This window comes from Heterostelium album (genome assembly GCF_000004825.1).
Source record: "Heterostelium album PN500 unplaced genomic scaffold PPL_scaffold8, whole genome shotgun sequence".
NCBI classification, from domain to species: domain Eukaryota; phylum Evosea; class Eumycetozoa; order Acytosteliales; family Acytosteliaceae; genus Heterostelium; species Heterostelium album.
The window spans coordinates 1-13186 of record NW_008805070.1 but is presented as its reverse complement, the minus strand read 5'-3'; the positions used below and the strand labels follow the sequence as shown (position 1 = coordinate 13186).

The 13186-nt window shown below is 30.4% G+C and overlaps 9 protein-coding genes across 9 annotated transcripts; 6 read left to right on the top strand and 3 right to left on the bottom strand.

The window, feature by feature from the left end:
• Window positions 1-20: 20 nt before the first annotated feature.
• Window positions 21-419, top strand: PPL_07650 (uncharacterized protein; the record flags this gene model as incomplete). The annotated part of the gene is made up of 1 exon (XM_020578484.1): window positions 21-419. One exon carries the CDS (start codon window positions 21-23, stop codon window positions 417-419), a length of 399 nt encoding a protein of 132 aa, XP_020431353.1.
• Window positions 420-604: 185 nt separating this feature from the next.
• On the bottom strand, window positions 605-1083 carry PPL_07649 (uncharacterized protein; the record flags this gene model as incomplete). Its single annotated transcript, XM_020578483.1, has 4 exons — window positions 605-650; window positions 733-913; window positions 940-1029; window positions 1065-1083. 4 exons carry the CDS (start codon window positions 1081-1083, stop codon window positions 605-607), a joined length of 336 nt encoding a protein of 111 aa, XP_020431352.1.
• Window positions 1084-1150: 67 nt separating this feature from the next.
• PPL_07648 (uncharacterized protein) lies at window positions 1151-3047 on the top strand (the record flags this gene model as incomplete). The annotated part of the gene is made up of 3 exons (XM_020578482.1): window positions 1151-1154; window positions 1274-2294; window positions 2315-3047. 3 exons carry the CDS (start codon window positions 1151-1153, stop codon window positions 3045-3047), a joined length of 1758 nt encoding a protein of 585 aa, XP_020431351.1.
• Window positions 3048-3702: 655 nt separating this feature from the next.
• On the top strand, window positions 3703-4428 carry cad3 (putative calcium-dependent cell adhesion molecule-3; the record flags this gene model as incomplete). The annotated part of the gene is made up of 2 exons (XM_020578481.1): window positions 3703-3820; window positions 3842-4428. The coding sequence occupies 2 exons, from the start codon at window positions 3703-3705 to the stop codon at window positions 4426-4428; spliced, it is 705 nt and encodes a 234-aa protein (XP_020431350.1).
• A 151-nt stretch (window positions 4429-4579) lies between these two features.
• On the bottom strand, window positions 4580-6390 carry PPL_07646 (uncharacterized protein; the record flags this gene model as incomplete). The annotated part of the gene is made up of 2 exons (XM_020578480.1): window positions 4580-4584; window positions 4962-6390. 2 exons carry the CDS (start codon window positions 6388-6390, stop codon window positions 4580-4582), a joined length of 1434 nt encoding a protein of 477 aa, XP_020431349.1.
• A 143-nt stretch (window positions 6391-6533) lies between these two features.
• On the top strand, window positions 6534-7513 carry PPL_07645 (uncharacterized protein; the record flags this gene model as incomplete). Its single annotated transcript, XM_020578479.1, has 3 exons — window positions 6534-6671; window positions 6725-6917; window positions 7128-7513. 3 exons carry the CDS (start codon window positions 6534-6536, stop codon window positions 7511-7513), a joined length of 717 nt encoding a protein of 238 aa, XP_020431348.1.
• Window positions 7514-8118: 605 nt separating this feature from the next.
• PPL_07644 (uncharacterized protein) lies at window positions 8119-9306 on the bottom strand (the record flags this gene model as incomplete). Its single annotated transcript, XM_020578478.1, has 2 exons — window positions 8119-8596; window positions 9221-9306. The coding sequence occupies 2 exons, from the start codon at window positions 9304-9306 to the stop codon at window positions 8119-8121; spliced, it is 564 nt and encodes a 187-aa protein (XP_020431347.1).
• A 791-nt stretch (window positions 9307-10097) lies between these two features.
• On the top strand, window positions 10098-12395 carry PPL_07643 (uncharacterized protein; the record flags this gene model as incomplete). Its single annotated transcript, XM_020578477.1, has 8 exons — window positions 10098-10235; window positions 10300-10510; window positions 10581-10867; window positions 10943-11045; window positions 11133-11278; window positions 11354-11553; window positions 11615-12173; window positions 12264-12395. 8 exons carry the CDS (start codon window positions 10098-10100, stop codon window positions 12393-12395), a joined length of 1776 nt encoding a protein of 591 aa, XP_020431346.1.
• A 108-nt stretch (window positions 12396-12503) lies between these two features.
• Window positions 12504-12733, top strand: PPL_07642 (uncharacterized protein; the record flags this gene model as incomplete). Its single annotated transcript, XM_020578476.1, has 2 exons — window positions 12504-12660; window positions 12717-12733. 2 exons carry the CDS (start codon window positions 12504-12506, stop codon window positions 12731-12733), a joined length of 174 nt encoding a protein of 57 aa, XP_020431345.1.
• Between the last annotated feature and the right edge of the window lie 453 nt (window positions 12734-13186).

The following is a 13186-nucleotide window of genomic DNA, read 5'->3' as shown; positions in this document are numbered from 1 at the left end:
AGCACGGAGTCGGTGTGGAAATGGCGATTCAGGCAATCGAATCGATGAAATGGCAAAAGAAATCGGAAGAATCGTGGAAACAGCTGGAATCACATCGCAAGCGAGTGGAAGACGACCAACACTATCACAATCAATGTAATACCGACAAAGCAGATATGTCGAGGATCCACAATGAACTGTCTAAACTCCAAGAGGAACACCAAAGAGTTAAGCGAGATTTCGACCAATATATCTATGAAAATGAAGTTATCAACTCGAAATACGAAGAGTTGAAATCTAGATTCGATCACCAAAATAATAATAATAATTTAGAGGAACCACCAATTGGTGGGGGTGGTGGTGGTGGTAAGAAATCTAATATACCCAATGTTAACAAAGAACCACCAGTTGGATTGGATACTGCAAAAGAACATAATTAAATAATTAAAATTAATTGTAAATAAATAAATTAATATTTATTCTTTTTGTTTTATCTTTTTATTTAAAAGATAAAATTAAAGAGATTATTAAAATGTGCACCTATTAGTTCTTTAATTGTGTAAAACCTTTCTTCTGTATCTAAATGTCCTTTAGAAAACACTTTTCTAGGATCAGCTATAATCAATCAATAGAGATAGGATAAATCTAAAGTTAGAAATATGATTACACCTCTGTTAATATTTCAATTTGTATTTAAACAAACCTTCGATATAGACTGCACAAAATTTACTGATAACTTTGTACCACCCATACCGATAGTCTTCTGCTATTGCAGCAGGTATGAAACCCATGTCATCTATCGAAGTTCCATTCTGAAAATTGGTAGTGAAATCTGTAAAGTAGTATGTAGAGTTTTCATATTTTACACTGATACCATAGCCTTTTGGCAATGTATATCCTTTCTTGTTACCGAGTGGTTGGAAGAAGTAACTCTCTGTTAATATACAATCTTTCGCAAACCTTGATGTTTTTCGTCATATTTGCCACCATCTTCAGTACCTAAACGATTGACCGTATAGTAGTTCGAGTTGAAACTCGGATGGTTACGAACTATCACATGTTCATTTTCATAAAATAATACTTACCAAAACCAATAAAAACCATTGCTTTTTTTATGTCTATAATGAAAGTATTTTAAGTCACCAACTTTATTCAAGTTAACTAAACCAACATGTGTATTTGTGTTAATTTTTGCAAAATTTGGAGTACACAAAATGAAATATCACATTTACTACACACCATTTTTTTTTTATTCAAATCATGATATCTTTTAAACAAATAATTAATAATAAAGTATTAAGTAGATTGATATTTGATAATGTTCATATTCTACAAAGTCAAATCGGAAGAAGACAAACCTATAGATGGTATCAGATGATCGATTCACCACATCTATTGGCAGGAAATGGATATCTAAATCAATTGATACAGTTTGAAGATCTATATAAAGCTTGTTGTTTAGTGCCTGACTTTTATCCTGCCATTAGTAATGCAATCACCGTAGATAGATTGGATATTGTAGAGTACCTATGGCAAATAATGACATCAATGCAACACCAACAACAGCTCAATAGTAATAATGTTAATAATAATAATTATTATTATAATAGTTATAACTATCATAAATTTGAAATAGATGTTTTATTTTTTAGAGCATCAAGACTTGGAAGATTCGATATAATCAAATACTTTTGTTCTTTGGCTGATGAGAAATGGTCGTTCTACACTGCGATGGTAGAATCTATTTTCTCAGAGAATTTAGAACTACTAAAGTATTTGGCTGGTAAATTTGAATTGATTGGAGCCAAACCGTATTTAGAGGCAAAAAATAATATATTTGATACTGCCGCTTTTGTAGGAAATATCGGGATCATCCAATGGATCGATGAAAATTGGTCGATCCGAGAAAAGTGCTATCGAACAATGTATAGAAAGGCAGTGGTAGCTGGACATCTTCATGTACTCGAATATCTAGTTATACAGTGTAGTCAATTAGGTCTTTCCAGCACTAGAGATCTTATACTGCTCGCCATAAGGAAGGATCGGTTTGACATATTTAAACTATTAGTTTCATCGATAGGTAAGAATCATTTCTACTCGCTGAAAGCAATCGTTGAAGTCTCGGAGAATGGCAACTTGGATTTGTTGAAATGGATAAATAATAATACTACATGTACAACTGATACTAGTGCTTTGGATCTGGCTGCTAAACTTGGGCGGTTGGATATTGTTAGATATTTACATTTAATAGAACTGAAGGAGCGACCTTTCACGCAATGGATCTTGCCGCGGCCAATGGTCATTTCGAAACAATGGTATTTCTACATCAAAATAGGAGTGAAGGTTGTACCAATCACGCGTTTGACTCTGCCATTAAAATTGAGCGACTAGATATTGTAAATTGGTTAATTGCCAATAGATCGGAAGGATTCTCTTACAAGTCACTTGAGTATGCTGCTTACAATGGTAGTGTGGAGCTAATGAAAATGCTACTACGCATAACAACCTTTGAAGTTACAGAGGCTGTAATGAATCTTGCTGTTAGAAATGGAAGATTGGAATTGTTAAAGTGGCTATTTGAAAATGATAACAATAGTTTAAAATCTATTTTACAAGAGTCTATTGATAGCGCTGCTAATAATGGATCGGTCGATGTGATAAGTTGGCTAAACGACAATACGACACTGCGAAATAGCCAGGCGACAATATGGAAATGTATGATGACTGGAAAGTTGGAAGCTGTCCAATGGTGGCTCAAGAAAGCAGCACCTGAGGATGATGTTCCAGAATGCATACGTGGCGTCATTCAAACAGCTGCTAGATTCGGTCACATACATATCCTAGATTGGCTGTTTTCTAACTATCAAAGTATTTTCTCGATCGATCAAGAGGAATTTGAACACACAATGGAAATAGGTGACGAAAGAACTCTCAGATGGATATTGAACAAAATTGGTGTGCCAAAGTATGTTACATCTATTAATTTAGAAAAATACAACACCAGCAGAAAAACAATAATTATTCTAAAACTTTTTATTAAACGTAATAATATCAACCTTTTAAAATAAATAAATGAATAAAATGACTATTATTATTAATATATTTTTAGTTTTTTCCAAACAGTTCAGTTCTTTTTTTCTTTATTATAATATCATTGGCTAATCATGATCATAATTAGTGTAATTTGACCAGAAAAACGGTAAAAAAAGTTTGATTTAATATGACTTCACAACTTTAGTATACCATTAATCCCTAAAAATAAAAATCATTTAATTATGAATGAGTTGATGTTCAAAATCAGGGGTTTGAGAATTTTTAATTTAAGCTACCACAAACTAATAATGAGTCTGTATGTTTAAAAATGTGGAGATACTAATTCAACAAACCAATGATAAAACTGTTTTTTATTTGTAATTTGGATTTAAAAATTTTTCATCAAGGTTAATCTACAAGATTTATTTTTATTTAAAATTGTGGTGTGACAAAAAAAAAAGGTCATAGAAAAAGCATCAAAACAAATGAGTCAACCCATTTTGGTTGAATTACAAATGAAGATATTCTATCATTTTGTCTTTTCTATATATTTTAATTTAAATTAATAAATATTAAATGATTCTTAAAAGCTTTAAAATGCTATAAATACTCACTGCAGGTTCATTTTAATTCTATTCATCAACTCAGCAATACTTAAGAACTTATTATCACTTTATCAAATATCGAAAAATGACAACTCCTACCGCAACTCAAGCTATCTTTTTCACCTCTAAAAACTTAACTGGAACCGCTGTCACATACAACGAAGGTGATACCATTGCTTTCGCTCCAAATGATCAATACAATGGTAAGTTCTTTTATAGTTAAGTTGGTTTCTATAATAGTTTTTTTAACCAATCATTTCATTATTACTATAATCATTATGCAGACAAGTTCTTATCATGCAACATTGGATCATCTGTTTGGGTAAATGCTTACCAACACAACGATGTTTACAACCCAGAGCCAGGTGTACACGAGAACTTGCCATCAGGTGTCCACAATGACTTGTCATCACTCCAAGGTTTGTCAATGTTCCAAGTCCTTGCCAACCAATTCGCCTACGCCATTGACGTTAAATTAGTCTGCAAGGATTCATTGGTTAGTTCACCAGCTGGTTCCTATGCATTCACCATCATTCCATACCAAGTTAATCCAGTTACTTGCAAGAATGGTGATGACTATGTCCAATGTCCAATCCCACAACTCTCTCCACCAGATTCTGAAATCGTTTGCCAAATCACTGTAGCTCAAACCGCCTGGCCAGGAGCAACCGTTGCCAATGGTTCTGTCTACTTCAAGTACGATCCATCCACCGGTATCATCAGTTTCCGTCAAACCGAGGGTTTCCCAACTAACATGGATCTCGTTCAAGATGGAAAGACCCAATTCTCATTCGGTATCCTCTCTGCTTAAATATATCACTTTTTAAATAATAATAAATATCATTGTGTTTGATTCTTCTTATTTTTTTAATATATAAAGATAGGAATGATCTATTCGATATTTTGAATTTTAATTTCACTTGAACAAGTATGTAATCAGTTTTAATTATTCATAATCAAATTTATGCTATTATTATATTATTAAAGATTGTTTCTTTGTTTTTATATCAAATCGATATTCCAGATACAATTTGGAATGATTTGACAAAAAAATTTCATAAAAACTTAATCAATTGGTTTCTTCATTATTTAAATGCAAAAAAATTAAATATTTATTAGATCTATTCTTTCTGTTAAAGTATGTTTAACAATATCGTTGTGATGAAACGTTGAATTGGATGACCAACAATAAATTTTAAACATTGATTTAATCTAAATTTCTTGCCAGATGTTTATACTCTTGTAGTAAATTTCGAATGTCAGATGATCCACTCACCTCGCAGGTGTAAAAAGTTAGCTGACTAAATCCTTCGGTGCGATTTTCAAGTAACCATCTTATCATACTTATTCCATCACTTCTCAAAGAAGGTTTATCAATTGCGTTAGTTGTGCAACCTTCACTCCTATTTTCATGCAACCACTTTACAATATTTATATGATTTGATTTAGCAGCACTGTCCATTGCATTTGTAGTACAACCTTCACTTCTATTTAAATGCAACCACTTCAAAGTATCAAATTGGTTGTACTTGGCAGCATTATCCATCGCTTTTTCACTACAACAATATCGGTTGTTATGAAGATACTGAATGATCTCTAGATATCCACCCTTTGAAGCATAGTCTATTGCGTTTGTAGATGGACTAGAACATCCGCCAAAGTTGATATTCTCATTCATCCAAATGACCAACTCAAAATGTCCATTGGCAGCAGCAAAATCCAGAGCAGAGAATTCTCTATCGTTGTTAGAATTGAAACATTGTTCCCCACATCTCCCATATATCCATTTAACCAAATCCAATCTACCTTTAGCAGCTGCAATGTTTAATGTTTCACTGTTCACTGAAGAAGAAGTGAAACCGCCAACATTCTCCTCCAACCACTCGAGCATCTCACAGTTACCATTGTTAATAGCAAACTTGTAAGCATTGTTCGACTTAAATTCTTTATTTTGATTTTTAAACCAAACACTATGCAATAGTTTTACTATTTCCAATTTATCTTTTTCAATTCCGAAATCAATGATATATTTACGTGTTTGTTGTAGATAACTATCTAACTCCAAGCTCTGTTTTATATTATTGTTAATATTATTATTATGATTATTACGCTCCAACAGGTATTCAACCATTGGTAAATGACCACCTTCTATTGCACTGTGATAAACTGATCCCCAACCAGCAGTGTGACACACCGATTGATTAGAATAGAGCCATTCTAAGATATTGACATCTCCTGATTTCGCTGCCATTTCAAACACGGTCTTTGGATATCGATTCTGTTTGATGTCAGCAACGGCTATCTGTTCCGATAGATATTTTACAATGGTGATATCACCGGATAATGGTGACTCTATAAAAGCAGCATAGTAATCTAAATCTATATTCCACACTTCAACAAGATATCGGATGATCTGTAATCTAGAAAATCGAGATGCAAGTCTAAACAAGTTATCTTTATCATCCTTCGCTAAACTATCTACTTTCAAGTCTTCACATAAATATTTAATAATATTCAAATGGTTTGCTATAATCGAGTTATTCAAGACACTATAAGCATTGTAGATAATAGAGTATCTATGTTCATTGGCGTAATGTTTTAACAACTCTAAATATCCATTACCTGCCAATATACTTGGTGAAAGAATAACTTTATTCCATTTGAAAACTATATTCTTTTTCAAAACTATCTTAAATATATAATTAGCATAGTTAAAAATTATATAAAACAAAGTTTTGTTATTAAATAATCTTAAGAATAATTGTTTGTTCATTGTAAGTTGTGTAAAAAAAATCTAAAAATTTAGCATAGATGATCTTTAAAATTATATTTTTGTATATTTCTTTGTTATTAAATATTAGATCACTTTAAAACTGTACAACATAATATAATATAAAGATTGATGAGTGGTTAAAAATGAGTATAGATTTAAATCAATTAATCAAAACAATAAGAGAAAGAGATATCAGAAAAGTATTAAATGATTACAAAGATAGAAATGAATTGATCAATGATCTATTCGATGTTTTGAATTCAAATTTCACTAAAAAACAAGTATGTAATCTATTTTATAACTTATTTCAATTTCGTTACTAACATAATGATAGGTCGTTGAAGATTGTTTCTTTGTTTTAAATCAAATAGATTCACAAGAGATTTGGAATGATTTAACATTGACAACAAAGATTGAATTACAATCGAAATCATTAGATCTTCTTGAATTGGAGTGTAATTATAATATAAATACAATCATCATTGAATTCATCAAGAATCTTTATCATAATCATTGTAATGAAATAGGTAAATATACTATTACTTTCTATATAGTCAGCTGACTTTAAATTTATTATTTTTGACTGACTCTTTTCTTTACTATTAATAACAATATTTATATAATAAAATAGATGAATATCAAAGTATATTACAATCAGTATACAAAAAAATATATTAAGAATAACAATATAGAATTCAGATATTCATGTTTAGAATTGATTGTTTTGATTTCTAAAGGACCACACTTTGAATTCCTCATTCACTACTTTATCAATGTTCTCGATATCACCAATGAAGAACTTCAACAACTCTCAGAGGCAGAATTAAACCAACATGTTGAAATCATTAAATTGACTCTTACTTTTATTAAAATACTCTCCAACAAAGAGCCAATACATGCTTACACCGGGCAGATTGTCACTCAGCTTTTCAAATTGATCGATTTCGATTCATTTGAAATCAAAGAAGAATCAACTCGGTTGCTTTATCGATTATTTAAAAGGACAATTACATATCATGGTGGATTCACTGATTTAGATAGCAAAGAGACACTAAACAAAACAAAAGAATACATCCAAACACTACGTCAATCTATTATTAATAAACTCCAAAAGTCAATTTAGATCGAAGAAGATATATTGGAAACCAAAGAAATTATTCTTGAAAAAATTAGTAAGATATTTAAATCATAAATATTAATGATCTACCTCAATTCTAACACATTTATTTATGATTTAGAATCACTCAAATCACCTTGGGAATTTGAAGAGTCGGAACTATGAGCACATTAATCAAACAATCGTTAGTAAGCTCAAACAATATAATTCATTACTGATGTTGATGATGTTGCTGATTTTAAAGAATATTTCTTCAGGAGTATATTAAAAAATATTTGATTTATTTAAAAAAAACAAAATCTAATATTCTTTTTATTTTCCTATCTCATAGATAGATAAATTTAAAAAAAACCTAGTCTATTCAGAGTTTATCTAGAGTAAATAGGATACAAAAAAGAATAAATAAATAGTTGGAAATATGATTATACTAGACTTTATATTCTTATGTGCTTCCAAAACTATTGATTTAGAGCGTGAAGATTGACAATGGTTGTCGCAATCCTTTTCCTTGTTTGGATTCGGCTGGTTTATATTATTGAATATTATTGATGTTTGATAATTAGGTGCAGACAAGTGTGCTCTTGTTGTCTGGATTGTGTAACAGTTGGATATTATTTTGGGCTTTGAATTCTTTCCATTAAAGTATGTTTGACAATCTCTGATTTGTGAAATATCGTTGCAATGAAACGTTGAATTGGATGACCAACCATAAGATAATATTGTTCATCAAGCTTTCGAATTGAACATTTGTTTTTTGTGGATATATAAATGTTCTTTATTTTGAGTGGAATACACACTGAGTAACAAGTGAAGTCCTGAATTGAATCTGGAATGAGATGTGCAGGAAAATTGAATATACGTTCGTTACTCCAATGAACAAATGACTCCACTGAACTTGGAACTATTCTTGGGTTTAGCATTACAATTGTGTTGATCCCTAATTCTCTAACTGATGATGGTATTGCATTATTAAAGTTAAATTGTATCTTTGCAGTTGTATTTTCTTGTTCACAATTGATATACAATTCTTCTGTTCCGAATGGGATATTGGTGATCTGGGTATTTTCGGATTGTAAAAGAACCAATCTCCTTATTTTTAAATCAGCAAGTGATTCTCTTTTGTTTGCATTGATTATGAGTCAATCGAACTGATAGAGTGATCGATTTGGGAAAAGTGAATCGATATGATAGTGTGCTTTACTGATATTCAAGTTCTTGACAGTTATTGGAATTGAAGATAACAATCTAACTTGAGAAATAAATCTCAGTGTTGTGAGTGATCGATGTAGATTGTCAAGATTAATATGACTGATTGGCGCCACTGTTTTGAAAGATATTGTGTGAAGATTTGGTAAATCTTTGGTGAGTTTCGCCCATGATGATGGTATACATTCCAAAATGTTTAGTGTCTTTGGAAGTACAAAATCATCGGTTGGTTCTTCATCGTGGCTATGATAATAGCGAAACTTTCTGAGGTTGGGTGGTAGAAGGCCAGAAACAAGTCTATGTGGTTTTCTATCGGTATTACTACTGAAATGTGGCATAAACTTTAAGCACTCTAGTGTATCGGGAAACACTCCAGGTTCAATGGAATTAGGGAATGAACAATTAAACTTGACTTTCTTCAATGTAGGCGGCAAGCAACCTCTGAACAGAGGTTCATCAAATCGGTGGGCAAATGTAATTTTTATTAAATTTCTTGGAAGTCCATACTTTACTGTAGTGCAACCTCTGAAGATTGTAATATTTGATAATGACATCATTTGATATAGACGTTGACAGTCAATCAAAGAATTCATTTTCAAGACCAATTTGTTAAAATTCGGACTGATCTCATTAAATGTAGAGAATGTATCTGTAATTCGTTATAAAATATATTAGTATATAATAATATTTTATGTAACTTATTATTAATAGTTATTGAATAATAATAGTTACCTGATCGAATTTTATAATCAAATGAGCTGTGATCTCTATCCTTTGAATATATGAGGAGTGTTTGTTTGGTTTGGCTTATTCGTGTTGCGAATATCGATCTGTACGAGTTCATATAGATTCTAGGTATCCTCTTTGAGCAGTCTATACCATCAGTAAACAAAAGAATTCTCTCACGTTCATCGAACCACCGTTTACAAACCAAAGTAAAACATATTTTGTCTATATTATCATTTAGGTGCTTGATAATATTTGAAAGTAAGAGGTGAGATAAATGAACAAAAATATGATTTTCATTATCTTTATCCATTTTTGGCTGTTTATAAATTAAACATGTTCATGAATGAATGAACATACCGTTTTTTACCTTGAACTTTTATCTTTAAAAATCGCAGCACTTAATGAAGATGAGGGAAGGATTTGAAAAGGACTGTGATTTTAATCACATCATCGATCGATTGAATATCACTTGAAAAATAAAGATGATGATCTTTAGTACTTAATCTGAGATTACACAATCACAGATCTGTGAATAATTATAAACTTAGTCTTTATTATCTTTTTAAAAATAAAAAAAATAAAAAAATTAGATTTCTACAAAGATTTTTAAAAAAAGGTTACCGGAATGAAAGATATATAATGAGTGGTTTTAAAAATGAGTATAGATTTAAATCAATTAATCAAAACAATAAGAGAAAGAGATATCAGAAAAGTATTAGATGACTATAAAGATAGAAATGAATTGATCAATGATCTATTCGATGTTTTGAATACAAATTTCACTAAAAAACAAGTATGTAATCACTTATTAGTTAATGTTCATTTCATACTCATAATCTATATTACTATAATAATAGATTGTTAAAGATTGTTTCTTTGTTTTATATGAAATAGATTCACATCACATCGATATAACAAATACGATTTGGAATGATTTAACATTGACAACAAAGATTGAATTACAATCGAAATCATTAGATCTTCTTGAATTGCAACGTAATTATAATATAAACACGATCATCATTGAATTCATCAAGAGTCTTTATCATAATCATCGAAATGAAATAGGTAAAAGCTATCTTTAACATATTTATTCATAAACAAACTAATAATCTTCTCTATTTAATAATTAATATAGATGAATATCAAAGTATATTACAATCAATATCAAAAAGATATATTAAGAATAACAATATAGAATTCAGATATTCATGTTTAGAATTGATCAATTTTATTTTAAAATCAAATGCATCATCAGAACAAATCAATGAATTTGAATCATCACTTTCAAATATGATCGAAATCACTTTTGAACAAATCAACGATACAACAATGTACTTTATCAATTTTTTTCTTCAGATTACCTTTTCAAACTTTCTTGATTTAGAGATAGACGGTGAACCAATTGTAAGATATCTGTCTGCTGTAAGTAAATATAATCATTACTAAAATATATATATATATATTGTTAGATCATAATTAACTTTCATTATATTCTAGAGATATGAGGATTTTATCAATAATGAAGCATTCGACGAATTAGGTTTCTTAAATTTCTATGAAGCAATATTTGAATTGGCTGATTCAAATCAGTTGGATGAGAGTATGTTTATTATTTGTCTTATTTCTTTATATATAATAATCAACTAACTAATTATTTAATTAATAATATTTATATATAAATAAATAGATGTGATTGAACAATTATTGGGTTATCTGGTCGGTGCATTACAATCCGACGCCACTGGTGAAGAACTCAAAGAGAAATTCTTTACTTTTATTTTATCACAGTTTTTAAAGTTGAGCGATGATGATATTAAACAATGGGAATCACAGGTAAATATTGTTTTATTTATTATTATTAACTATTTTATCGAGAATTAACTGTATTTTAATTTATTTTAATTAAAGGAAAAAGAGATAACTGCTCCCAAATATGCAATTCACTGTTTATATGTATTAGTTTCTACACTTCCCCAACTTGTATACAGAAATTTTAAAGTACTAAAAGAAATAGTAGTCGTATCGGGTGATTGGAAAAAGATAGCTGGATTGGCTCATTTAGAAACCATAACTATCGAAGAATATATCAAAGATTATACTTTTATTGGGTAAATACTATTATACTGTTTTCGTCACTATTTGAAAACTCTACTTATTAACTGACTGCAGTGCATTTAAATCATTCTCTGAGTATTTCACACATCCAGAACCATTGTTAAGAGAAAACTATTTAGAAGTGACACATTTTATGCTTAATACAGTGGAACCAAACGAAGAACAAACCAACGAGATTTTGGATACACTATTGAAATTGAATGACAGTCATCCCATTGTCCAAAATTCGATATTAAGAACCTTGACGACACTCGTCAGGGTTGCAAATTCAACAATCGATAAGCGATTAAGTAACATTACAGATTATTTTGCTAATTATATGAATATCGAACTACCTACAGCCATTGTAGAGGGTGTCGTCAATGTTTTGACAAATCTTTGCGAAGTAATGTTTGCAAACATCGCCAGTCATGCCAAAGAATACTTACCATTCTTTATGTCGATCATTCATCGAAGCGATCGATTCGATCCGCTAAGTCGTACCACTGGTGCCGCTCTCGAAGCAATCAGTATCCTAATCATGGAATCTAAAGGATCGATCGATGAAGATTTCAAACATTCATTGGAAATCGTTGAGATAATTAAGAGAAACATGCCACCTCACACCAATAAGGTATCGGAATACTACATAAGATCAATCACTCGATTTGCTCAAATACTTAAAGACCGATTCCAGCCACACTATGAGTTTCTCATTCACCAGATGATCAATGTTCTCGACTTCCAATGGGATGAAATCAAACAACTCTCAAAGGAATCATTAAACTACCGTATTGAAGTCATCGACATGACACTGTCTTTAATTGAAATTCTTGCCGATCTACCACATCTATAGATACATCCTTACATTGGACAGATTATCACACAGCTTTACAAACTGCTCGATTTCCCTTCGGTTGTGATCAGACATGCTTCAACTGGATTAATTTCAACGCTTTTAGAAATGACAATTCAATACAATCATTCCAATAATCCACTGACATCCAATGAATACCTAGAAACTCTCCGTCAATCAATTATAAGTAGATTGCAACAATCAATCGAAATCGAAGAGCATCAAGGTGTTTTAGATATAAAAGAACATGAACTTGAGAATATTAGTAAGTCATAATATTTATCTTGCTAACTACCTAATAATTCTAATTATTTTTTTTAGAAAGATATAAAATTTGATTTTTCAATGGTCAAATATTATTAGATAAATAGGAATAATAATGAAAATAAATTCATGAACAATGTCAAAAAAAATATTATTAGATAAATAGGAAAAATAACAATTAAACAAGTGCAAAACCAAATAATTCAACAAAATTACAAAAAAAAAATAAAATTTCAAAATTTTTCAAAATTTTTTACAAAAAAAAATTTATTTAAATGTAAAATTTAAAAGTAAAAATCAAGTTAGAACTTTATTTTATTATTTTTAATATAGTTTTTGTTTTTTAGACACGGTGGAGGTCACTCCCAAGTTGGCCTTGACGCATTGGCACTCAACCACGAAGAACTGATCGTTCTTTAATAATTGGAACTTGAACTATTTCATTACGTTTTCCAATCGGACTGGAACCTTTACAATTCTTCTTTTTGGAAGTTCTAGTTCCTCCGAGTACTCCCCAAGATTGAAGC